The sequence below is a fragment of the Sphaeramia orbicularis genome, chromosome 1 (genome assembly GCF_902148855.1).
Source record: "Sphaeramia orbicularis chromosome 1, fSphaOr1.1, whole genome shotgun sequence".
Taxonomy (NCBI): domain Eukaryota; kingdom Metazoa; phylum Chordata; class Actinopteri; order Kurtiformes; family Apogonidae; genus Sphaeramia; species Sphaeramia orbicularis.
This window is the reverse complement of record NC_043957.1, coordinates 21,000,235-21,012,324: the sequence shown is the minus strand read 5'-3', so window position 1 is coordinate 21,012,324 and position 12,090 is coordinate 21,000,235. Positions and strand designations below refer to the sequence as shown.

Here is a 12,090-nt window from a genome sequence, read left to right as displayed (position 1 = left end):
AGAGGATAATATTATAATAACTTGTGATAAATCCCATAAGAAAGATTAAATAGAGACACAAAGTCATTTGGGAACTGACACAAAAGTCGTTCTGAGGTTTTATGGTTTAAATTAAAAGCATAAAAATGATTTTGCAGGGAATCCATTGCAGTTCTTTCGATGACAGGTAATCAGCTGCTAATTTTTGATGTTCCTGACAGTTTTACACCAGAACAGAACAAACACATACAGGGTCACAGTGGAGTCAGGTGTGTGTTCACCTAAAAAGCTCAGTGACAGAACAGAGGATGGACGTCAGAGAGCCTCAGAAGAGGATAAAACACAGCAAGGCAAAAGTTATAAGAGGACATGGAGGGAGGAAGGCAGAGGAAAAGCATGCAGGAGAACCCAGTGTGTAGATAAGAGTTCTTAAGGTGGAAAGAAGCAGCAGTAAACCAGCCTGTGGCCTGTGCTTATGATAAGGTATGCAGAACAAGTTGCGAAATCCTCTGGCTTTAAGACAGTCCCCTGCTGCTGCTTGTATCCAGCTCTAAGTTCCTTAATCCACACAGGCCCACAGTGGAAAAACAACAGTGTACATTGTATCGGCTGAAACAATAGCAGGACACACTGCTCTTCAGGGATGTTGAAGGTATTTGGCGAAAATCTGCGCCGTGGGTTCATGTGAGTGAGCTGTCAACTTACCCAAAGGTCCGATCCCCAGTCCATGTCTGCACAACAAAAACCTCCAGATCCAGACCCAGATCCGAGCGGCACCAACCGAGACACGAGCGCAAACAAGAGTCCAGGTGTGTTTAGTGTTCGCGCGTGGAAAGAAAACAAAGTCCAAGTCCGCTCGTGGCGAAGGCTCGTGAAGTCTTGAAAAGCGGAGATGGCGGAGGAAATGTTTGGAGGAAGTCTACGCCTTCTCCTTGGCACCGACGTCTGTCCTGTTTCTCCCACAGAAAAATATGTTCAGGCGCTTTTTCCTGAAACAAGTTTAGGTCCCAGAGAGAAGGAGGGAGGGAGGGAGAGGAGGGAGGAGGAGGACTTCCCAGAGGTATGTTGTGTTTGTTTTATCTTAAAGAAGCAGCTGGAGGTTTCACTCATCAGAAAGAGGAACATTCAATGCAATAAACTGCATGGATTATCTAAGAGTTAAACCCAGTGAAGGCGGTGACTTTTAGACACACTGTACCTGAGTCTACTTTTACAGACTTCAGAGTTTAGGATATTTATTTAGTCTGATGACACAATTCAAAGAGTCAAAGACTCTTTATTGTCAGTTCACTCCATGTACAAGACATACAGAGAATTGACATACTGGTTCTCTATCACCAAAAGAGAGAGAGAGAAAAAAAGAGGTAAAATAGAATAAGAATAGGAATAAATAAGTGTACATTTTCAGTCTATTTACAGTACCAGCAGTAGTGCAATACAGTGGTATTTATGAGGTGAGGAAGTACATAGTGAAACCAAAAAGACACAGATTTACCACAGCAACAGAAAGGACAGTGAAGCCCTTCATGCATATTCAACAGTTATTCAAGCTTCCATTAAAACCACATTATTTAGAATATGTAGTCCAAACAAATAGTGTTAATAGTACAGTATACTGAAATACCTTCATTTACACATGGTAAGGTAATGCGATACACACTACTATTAACACATATAGAATAGAATAGAATAGAATAGAATAGAATAGAATAGAATAGAATCCTTCATTGTCATTCAAACATGTTTAAAAAACATAGAGGAACGAAAAATGTCACCCAGGACCAGTGAAATAATAAATAATCTAACAAAAGCAGAACTGATATAAATATATATCAAGTAAAAGCCAAATCAATGAACAAAAATAAGTTTATAAACACAACTTAGACAATAGAATAGAATAGAATAGGTCTTTATTGTCACTGTTACAGGAACAATGAGAATCAGTTTAAACCAGTTAAAGTGCAAAAAGACTGTATAAAAACATCACATAAAATTATACTGAAATATACTGACAATAGGCTGTACAAAACTACAAAGTTTTGTAAGCAAGTATTGTAAGTTATACTTCCTCCCTCTCCTTTTCGAATATGCAAATGAAGTCATATGTTGTTTTCAGAAGACGTTTTTCATGTTTTCTTGCAATCTGCATTATTTCTAATTTATTAAACTAAACTGAACTAAGAAATGCTAAAATGGCCTGTACAAAAAGCCAATTCTATACTACAGATAAAGAATTTATACATATATTTATATGTATAGACATACATATATATACAGGTAATATGGGATATGTACAAATTAATAACAAGGTGCATGAGTGGTTGCAGTTATTGCACTGGGATAGGGTAAGGACTGCATGGTCCATTAGACCAGGGGTGGTGGTTATTCTAGTAGAGTCTGTTTGCTATTAATTAAGTTATTTAATACATTATCAAGTCATTAATGTGGCTACAGATGAGACAAGTCAGTCATAAATCCACTGTGTTTATGAACTTGTTTATACAAAATAGGATATTTTACATTAAACTACATGCAAACCATCATATGCAGTTGTGTATCTCACTCAAAATAAGAACTGAATCCAATTAAACATGTCAGATTGTCTCTGTTTCCCTAATTCATACATGAAAGAGTTAACTAAAATTGGCAAAATAATAAAACCTCATGTGTCACTATAGGCGTTTTTGTCCATCTGGACATGTTTTTCCTCTTCATCTGGCATCATTTAGTTTGTATTAGTGCATATGACACAATTTATTGAAACACAGTCTCTCTTTAGACAAAGTTTAGAATTCTAATTTAAATTTTTCTAATAGATCATCAGAAAAATTACCACCCTCCTGAGTCATCTTGGGCAAAAATGTCCACTTTCAAAAAACCGCTATTAAACACTTTAATATTTTTTTCTGCATAAATCTCTTTAAAAAAACCTCAAAACTACCAAACATTACATTGTTTGAAGGATTTTAAGCCTTTAAATGCCAGTTTGATTACTTGAAGTCACAGTTGTTATTTATGAAATATAGACAAAAAAAAACTAGTTATGTTGCATAAGTGTTATGGCTAGGGTATTTTATTTCTAAAGTTGGCAGCTACCCAGTGTACCACTTTTTTAGGTGCATTTGGAACTCAATATAAGATGTCAGTTCTCTGATTGCCACTGGAATAGAGTTCCACTCCTGTGCAGCTGTAACTGCAAATGAGACCAGACCAAATGCCCTTCTTCAGTGTTCTCAGAGGAACTATGCAGGTACGAGGTAATACAGTACAAGGCTGTTCTTGTGTTTACAAACTGTCTGAGTGTAGGAGGAGACAAATCATTAATAATTTTGAACAGTAAATATCATTGTGTGTATTGATCATGTTTTCCCATCTTAGGAAGTTATACTTGGGTTAAATGGGGCAGTGGTGATAGTGAAATGGTTTGTTATTAAGCATTTGCTAAATAAAATGTAATAAATATTAATACAAAATTCAGAACAAGAAAACTGAATAAAATGGCTAAAAATTGGAAGAAAAAAATAATTATTAATTATTATTATTAATAATAATAATAATAATAATAATAATAATAATAATAATAATAATAATAATAATAATAACAACAACAAATTAATAACTGACAAATAATTCCCCCCCCTTCAATCACCACCTTATTGTGGTGGAGGGGTTTGTGTGCCCCCTATGTTGGGGTCATCTAGCCCCTGGTAAGGTCTCCCATGGCAAACTTGTCCTAGGGGAGGGGCCAGACCAAGAGTGATTCAATAGCTCTCATGATGAAGAAAACAAAGAAACCTGTCACCTCTCCCAGATCAGGGAAACTGGGGCCCTGCCCTGGAGCCAGACCTTGGGGAGGAGCTTGCATGTGACCACCAAACCTGAGTGAACTGCAGGGTTCACCACCTGGACTCACCACCTGCAGGAGGGGTGGTACGGGTCCGGTGCATTGTGAATTGGACGGCAACCAAAGGCTCCCCAGTTGCTGAAACTGGTCATCGGAACTTGGAATATCATTTCTCCGTTGGGGAAAGAGCCCGAGCTGGTCCAGGAGGTTGGGAGACACCGGCTACATACAATCAGACTCACCTCCACCATTATCTTGGGCTGTTGGGTCCTTGAGAGGGGCTGGACTCTCTGGGGGTGACCATGGTGAGACCTGAATCTGAATGGTCACCAGCCACACACCAAAGTCAGTAGTCCAGTGTATTTTGGCTAATCTTTGACATATCCAAAACTGATTAAAAAAAAAAAAAAAAAAAGAAAAAACATCCAGCCCCCCAACAACACCAAAAAAAACTATCAAGAACCACAGCTTAAAATGATTTTCTTTATTGTTTCATAAGTGAATAGTCATTGTGCATCAGCAAATTACAATAAAAAAATTAGGTACAATTACAATCACACAATCATCAGTTCTTTAAAAATTGTTTAACTAGATTAAGGATAATCTAGAAAAATGATGGAGACATGTTTATATATAATATCTCAATAAATATATCACTCAAATGATAATGTTGAATGATTAATAGTTGAATTTTAATGTTAGTTGTATGCTGTCTTACTTTGAAATATGGTCCAATATCCCCACAGATTTCCATCATCCATTTGACAGATTCCCCGTGCAGTGTTTCTCATTAGATACTGGCTTTTGAGTGTCACAATTAACATATGAGTATGATCCGAGTAAGTTTAAGTATCACAATTACTAATTACAGTAACATTTAGAGATTGATCTGATCTTCATGTTAATCCTCTTCAGGGAGTAGTTTGGGGCCTTAAACGTGGACCAGAGAGCTTGGACATTATCAAAAGGTAATGCGCCATTAGGTGCATACATGCCAGTGGGATTTGCACCATGGCAGGAACCGTACCAGAACCCTCCAATAAAATGCTGCGCACAGTTATAATCCCATGTGTCCTGGTCCTTGTCATAAGTTGTGAACTTCATGTCTTTTGCACTAGTCAAACCGTCCCCTAGGAAAAGAAAACATTTATGTTGTTTGGGCATCTTTAATATTCAGTATGTGAGGTTCATGCATGCTTGTGTGCTTACTTGAAATTTGTGTTAGTTGTTGACCTTGTTGAACTTGTTGTTGACCGTAGCTAAGTCCATTTCTAAGTGAAAAATGGCTGTAACTCTACTGTTGTTGAGGAGCCAAAGGGGCAGTTCTATCTAATCTAATCTAATCTAATCTAATCTAATCTAATCTAATCTAATCTAATCTAATCTAATCTAATCTAATCTAATCTACATTTGTTCTTTTCCCTTTTTTATTTGTATTGGTAAGCCGATCCATCCTCTCTCCTTCCTTGGTTATAACTTATTGCGTTATGCAGTATATTTAATACAGAAGAAAATAGTATAGCACATAGTTAATTACACTGATGATTTTAAAATAACTATATTTGGCAAAAATTTGTACAGATCCACCATTGAACTCTCCCATAACTATTGTTCATACTAATATAAAAATATTTAGACTTAAATATTACAAACATTGAAGCAAAACTTCACCTGCTGATCCACCGGTGAAGCTGCCCAGGTGAAGCTGATAACCCGACAACTCTGAATCAATGGAGAAGGAGTCGTAGTTTGCAGAGGCTGTCGTTCCACTCCAGTCCTCCATGTCCACCCTCATCTCATTCTTCTTCCTCATACTCAGCAAGAAAATATTCTCCAAACCTGAACACACACACAGGTTTTAACCCAAACAGCAGTGTGTCGTGGTTCCTTATATAGACCTCTATCAAACACTCACCAAGCCAATATTCTCCAGCTACGTTTCCAAATCCAGATTTGTAGTTGTTCCAGGGTCTGAAGAAGTTTTCACTCCCATCCAACCTCCTGAGAAATACCTGAGAATGTTAAAAGGTTAAAGTTATGAATTGGAATTGATAAGAGTTTAGCGATTCTGGTTCCACTTATTGATTCGATGCTCTTATCAATTCTCATTGTATTAGGGAATAAACTACGGTACAAATGGCTTTGTTTGTATTAACTCTTTAATGTGAAGTATGTACTAATATTGTGTATTGGATCTGAACAGACTTCATAAAGGGTTCTAAAGGTGTAGTTACAGGAGTGTTAGATCTACCTGCTGCAGCCTCTGAGCCTCATCATCTAACTATAATTATAGGACATGGAGATTATTTATAAACAATAGTAAAGCAGGTTGACATTCAGTCATTAGCTTCAGAAAGAATGCACGCCTTGGCCAGAGATATGCCCTTACAACAGCAGGTGCTAGTGCTCATGGGAAACTGAGTCTTTGTCCCTTAAAAACACCACCAATTCCAGCCGAAGGTGTCGCTGCAATCCACTTAAAACAAATTCTCTGTACAGGACCTTTAAATGTTTCTACATGTTGGAGGAATTTAAACCTTTGTCATAGTGGATGCTCTGGAACAAATGGTTCTATTGTCGTCTTTACTGGTGAAATAGAACCATACTAGCACACTGACCCGTGGGGGAACCACAGGTTCTAGATCCTGGACTTCATCACTGTCAATACTGAAGGTGGGATGTGAGAAGGGGGAATGTTTTTAAAATCCACTTCAGGACCCTAAGGGGCAGTATCCTGGGGACCTGCGTTCATCCAGCAGTCACCGCCAAAGCATTCACATCATTCTGGCCATAGCAACGTGATTGTAAGGATATTGTATTCCAAAATTATTAATATCTCCCAAAATATTGGTCCTATCAACTTGCTGTTTTTGCTAGTCTCTTCCTTGACCAAAAATACATAAGTATGGCTGTTACAGCTGGTGGGCTGTCCTGCCTCATCTCCTCCTGTAAGTCTTCATTAACCTATGCTTATATTGTGAAAGGCTGAGTCTGGTTCTCCAAACTTCCTTCCTCCTTCCGCCTTTCCTCTGATGGGGAGAAAGCCAACTGGAAGATGCCAGCACCCACCTGAGCCCCGCCCACCAGCTAATCATATTTAACCACCTCCAGCTGACTGCTCTGGGCACCTGTAGTGTGTTCATGGCTCAGTTCACCTTAGAAGTCTTTGTGTGTGCATTCTGCTTGTGTCTTGTTCTGAACTCCGATTGCTCGACTTGTATTGATAAGACTAGTTTGTTGATTGTCTATTCTAGTGAATGTGTTCCAGCAGCTGCTGCGAGTTTTGGTTGATGAGCTTTCTTTTTGTTTGTAGATTGTGCCCACTGGTACACAGCGTGAGTGTAGTGTTTTGTTTTGCCCTTCTGGCCTGTGTTATAGTTATAGTAAATCTTGGTAAATTTGGAACTTTAACAAGAGTGGCCTTCTAGAGAAGAAGTAGCTGTTTTGTTTTGTTTGAAGTTTCCCTTTGTCTAGTATAGGTTAGCCACCAGGTACTGCCCCCTCTTTGTTGTAGTTCTTTATTTGGTTGGTTAGAAGTGGTTCTCTTTTTCTTACTGAATGTTTCTTTTGGGCTCACCACTTGCCTGTTAGGATAGCTTCGTTTTGGTTTCTTTTGGCAGTGCCTGCTCAGCCCTCTTTCTCTTCTGTGTTTATTTCTGAGTATTGAAACTGAGTGCTACAAATAAAAGAAAATTGCACTTTACACCTGCTACCTCTTGGTTTCTTTTGTTACTGCCTCTACTTGCTCTAACCCAGTGTCTTTCAACCTTGGGGTTGGGACCCCATGTGGGGTCACCTGGAATTTCTAGTAATTGATAAAAATAAAAACTACTATATGATGAGTTGAGGCAGACAATCCCAATACATAAATGACAAACTGTGAAGCTGACACTGAAGCACTGTGGTACTGTTTATCTTTAAATGCTCATTGCGGTCCATTTCAGATGCTGCAGCTCTTTCATAATTCATAGTTTGAGTTCTTGTTTGTTCAGTATTAATTGTCAGCCTTGTAAATCCAAGCTGGACTGACTGTACATATCCTGACCAAGGAAAATAAAATTCTCACTTTATGCAGTAATCTACACCTGGCTTTTCTGCCTCCATCCATGATAATATACATTATATAGACAAAATGTTTTCTAAAATTAATTTTTATTTGCAACATAGTATAGCAAACATGATCAGAAACAAATTAATTTTAATAAAATAAAAAAATGTCTCAGAATGTCTAGGGCTGCCAGAAATTCATGATGTTAAAATGGGGTCACGAGCCAAAAAAGGTTGGGAACCACTGCTCTAACTCCTTAGCGGAGCTGGGTTGTAACAATGCCAAACTGCAGCGGTCAGCTCTTTCTGGATTTTGTGTGATGCCCACACACACACACACACACACACACACACACACACACACACCAACCACACAAACAGCATCAACTTCCTTTTTATAATCTAGATTATAATTACTAAAAAATAATAATAACAGTAAAATTAAGAATTTAAAAAGCAAAAAGGAGGTATGTAACTACTTTTGTCCTCCGTGACATACAGTTGATCTGCCGTAAAATAACGGTACCTGTTTAGCAGCGTGAATTAAATCAGTCTCTCCTGACTTTAAAAAAATTTAAAGCAACAAGATATTTAATGTCCAGATGGAACTATTCTTCAACTGTAGGTACCAAATTGGCCAGTTAAAAATGTCTCAATTTCTCAGAACCATGAAGATACATACACAGACAGACAGACAGACAGACAGATGCTGTGAGACCTTCTAGTATAGTTTTATGGTAAAGACTTTAGAGGACCTCCTGACCAGTGTACCCATTAACACAGCAACAACAGCTTTTGCTTTTTGAAAAATTCCATGTCTGATTATTGCGATTATCTGATTATTAACCGTTATCATCAGTTATTCTTATAGTCATGTAAACAGGCTCAATCTTGTCCATTCATAAAGTCTAAATAAAGCACTAATGTTGCCTAAATTATGTTAAAGGTTAATGTGTACTTACAGTCCATCTGCCCCCATCAGTGTTCATGTCACAGTAGACTTTCAGGGGTGTGGTCGGACCCCCCGGATAAATGGTGTATATCCCACTGGAACTCCTGTTGTCATGGCGAAAGATGTCGTCACAGTCGATTGGAAGATAAAACTGGGAGTCGGAGTGGACTAAGGCGGCCAGAGCCACTAGAACCACGAGAGTCAGCGTTTCCTACAGAAACAAATGAAAATAGAGCACTAACTCAGACCCCTCCTTCATTTAGTATTTTGAGTGTTTTCAGTTGTGTTTTTGCAGAATTGTTCTTTCCCCACGGGCAACCTGAGGCACAGTCATATGAAGTGCCTCTTTACTTCATGGCCCCCAGAGCCCTTGAAATTTGAAACAAGAATGCTTCATATTTTCCATTTTTATTTATTTTTTGTGATTTATTATGCCAGTGGTAATCATGCAGAAATGTGATGATGTGAAAAGTTATTATGCTGAAGTGAGGTGGAAAAGCTGGTGTCTCAATTAGGGCTGCACAGTTTGGGGAAAAAGTCATACTGCAGTTATTGGGGGAAATATGGCATTTTGATGTAATTGCTTGGTCATCGAGGAAAATACTCATTTAGAAATTACAAGTCACATATACAAATTTAATGTATGATTCTTTAAAAATGCTAAAAATAGTGAAGTCTGATCTTGCATAATTTGATTGTGCGTGTTATGAAGAATGTTTTTCTGTTCAGTATCACTAATTACAAAATATTGCCAGACAAGGGGATTTTTTTTTTTTTTTTTTAAATTTTCAAGTTTTGCATCAAAATCCTCCTATATCTGTATCATTTTGGTGACCTTTGCTATTATATAACATAATAATGTAGCCCTGATGTCTATAAAAGCTAAATATGAATAACTGCATTGGAAACAGGTAATTATATGCATGTATCTTCATATGTAGACAAATAAGAAGACTGCAGTATTACATAATTTCATACAAGAACAAGACATAAATATCATATTAGTTGAAAAAAAGGCAATGATGTGTTAAACTATGTTGATGATGATTATGATCAATCAACTCATAATATTTTCATTAAAGTAGTAAATGGAAACATAAATTCACAAATTTCTTTGGCAGATTTTCTCAACATTTGTTCTACATTTAGATGGACTTGTTGACTTGTTTAGATGCCTTGTTATGGACATCAGACATCAGTTTACAGTCCTCGACTCTTTGGCATTGTCATAAATAAAAGACATTTCCTTCAAAGACAGAAAATAGTTAAGGGTAATTAGTGCAGCTGAGGCCTAGGCTGACTCTGTTTATACCATTTACAAAAAAAAACAAAAAACAAAAACTGTCATGAAGGTAATAGAACATATTTAACCCATCATGACCAAGTGTTACTTTTCTGGCTGTTCCCAAATTAATTTTTTGTCTATATTTAATCTTCCTTAAGTGATTTATCACCATTTATTGTAATATTAGCTTTTGTATTTTGTGTTTTTTCAAAGTAAATCAGGTATTTTCCTACATTTAATTTACTGATCATGTAGATGTTCATAAAAGCTCAGATTAAAGTTCAGGGTAATTATATCAGAAACAGAGAAAACTGAAGAGAAAGTGACTTTTTCAGTCTAATCTCTCATTTACTGAACATAAACCGAGTGTCTCCATCCACTGTCATTGATCCAACTCTATGGGTTTTACTGGTGAGTCAATGCTGTTGAAGATGATGGTGTTTCCATGGTAACTACAGACCCTCTGAACGTCCAAATGGATCATATCTGATGACCATGAAAAGATGACAAACTGCATTTTACACCAATTATTTACATGTATAGATAGGATTAGGGGATCAACAGGTATTAAACAGTTTAGATCAGTAGGTAGTTTCGGTAGATGGTTAATGTTTTTAGGTCTTTATGGGTTAAGTAAATAGTTTTTCGTATGCATGTCACTACTAAATCAACTGCTGTGATTTGGCTGTTGCTCTAGTGGTCAATCATTGATTTGATTTTATTTTTTAAATTTAAGAAAATCACTAAAGTTTTCCAAAGTTAAAGTTTTGGTGGATTTCTTTGTTTTAAAACAAAGCCAATAAAAGCCAAGGCAGGTTTCTGATACCTTATTTAATAAATAATTAACCTGTACATTCAGTGTACAATGCTGTCACAACAGTTACAACATTTGGGTTTTCCCTGCTCGGTGACATCTCACTGGATTACAACATCCTAGCAGTGCTGTGTTTACAATTAGTCACTACTAATCAGAGGTTGATTTTTCAGGTTTGGTTGATGAAATGCAGCACATTTTAGAACAAAAACACAAATTTTGAACAAAAAAACCCCAACTTGTTTACTCACACTGGAACACTGTTACTGGAGTTACTGTGTAACTGACATTAACAAAACAGTACATTCATAAAAGTATCCTCAATAACATTCATTAAAAACTGTAAACTTTAACATATCAAGTGAAAACAGTGTCATTATTTACTTGCAGCCCAGCAAAGTTGTAGTTGTTTTGAGTGAACTAAAACAGAAAAATAAACTATATGCACATCTACTATATGTATTATGATCATGATCATTTTTACAGTTTAGTACTGGTTTAAGAGTCATTAGATCATACAGTAATTCTGGATTTTCACAGTAACAAAAAGGTGTTAGTCCTATGAAATAATCTGGATTTTTATATAACATTTGAAGGTTTTTCTGTGTCCCTGCAGGTTGCTGGTGTGTTTTATCTCTTACCTTTATCATCCTGGAGTTGGACTCTGTCTGCTGTGTGTGTTGAAATAAATGTTGGTGTCAAGGGAAGCCCTTTTAAACTGTAAACACAGAGCGTGTCCGGGGAAGTCCATGATGGAAAAACACCATGCTTAAATAGGTCAACATTGGAATAAAGATTGTAATCATCATTTATTGCCAATATTTATACCATATTCATATTTAGTGACACTGAGTGGATTTATTCTTTAAACAAATTGTCAGCATTCTAGACTGATTATGTGAAAGGTTTGGTTGTAATAACACTACATGCCTTTCATAGGATTACAGTGATTCAGTTCATTACAAGATTCATTAAGAGTTATGAACAGTAAAACAGCTCAAATGTTTGCAATAAATATTTATTCATATTAATTCACATAAGCCTTAAAACAATGTAAATACAGGTAAAATATTCATGTTACAATAATATCTTTGCCATTTCATATAAGGTAATCCAATCCACTAGTATGCCTGAATCTCTTCCCTCAAGGTGAACAATTCCGAAGTGTA

The 12,090-nt window shown here is 36.8% G+C and overlaps 2 protein-coding genes across 3 annotated transcripts in view; both read right to left on the bottom strand.

Moving 5' to 3' along the window:
* Positions 1-999, bottom strand: part of LOC115425851 (cdc42-interacting protein 4 homolog) — a 40,411-nt gene extending 39,412 nt beyond the window's left edge. The window contains exon 1 of one of the 2 annotated variants that reach the window (XM_030143660.1): positions 685-999. In XM_030143660.1, the coding sequence (XP_029999520.1) occupies positions 685-708 (24 nt within the window). In that variant the 5' untranslated portion in view covers positions 709-999. The remainder of the gene's footprint in view (positions 1-684) is intronic. The other variant, XM_030143671.1, reaches the window with a different exon arrangement.
* Positions 1,000-4,331: 3,332 nt separating this feature from the next.
* On the bottom strand, positions 4,332-11,588 carry LOC115426264 (microfibril-associated glycoprotein 4-like). Its single transcript, XM_030144265.1, has 5 exons — positions 11,563-11,588; positions 8,833-9,033; positions 5,739-5,835; positions 5,495-5,662; positions 4,332-4,953 (listed from the first exon to the last, which is right to left on the bottom strand). The coding sequence occupies exons 1-5, from the start codon at positions 11,569-11,571 to the stop codon at positions 4,685-4,687; spliced, it is 744 nt and encodes a 247-aa protein (XP_030000125.1). The 5' UTR covers positions 11,572-11,588; the 3' UTR covers positions 4,332-4,684.
* Positions 11,589-12,090: the final 502 nt, after the last annotated feature.

What these genes read in the sequence shown, in the direction of transcription:
- LOC115426264 (XM_030144265.1), bottom strand. An exon ending in CTGATGGGGGCAGATGGACT is followed by an intron (nt 5,836 to 8,832) that starts GTAAGTACACAT and finishes TAACATTCTCAG; the next exon opens with GTATTTCTCAGGAGGTTGGA. An exon ending in AGCTGGAGAATATTGGCTTG is followed by an intron (nt 5,663 to 5,738) that starts GTGAGTGTTTGA and finishes GTGTGTGTTCAG; the next exon opens with GTTTGGAGAATATTTTCTTG.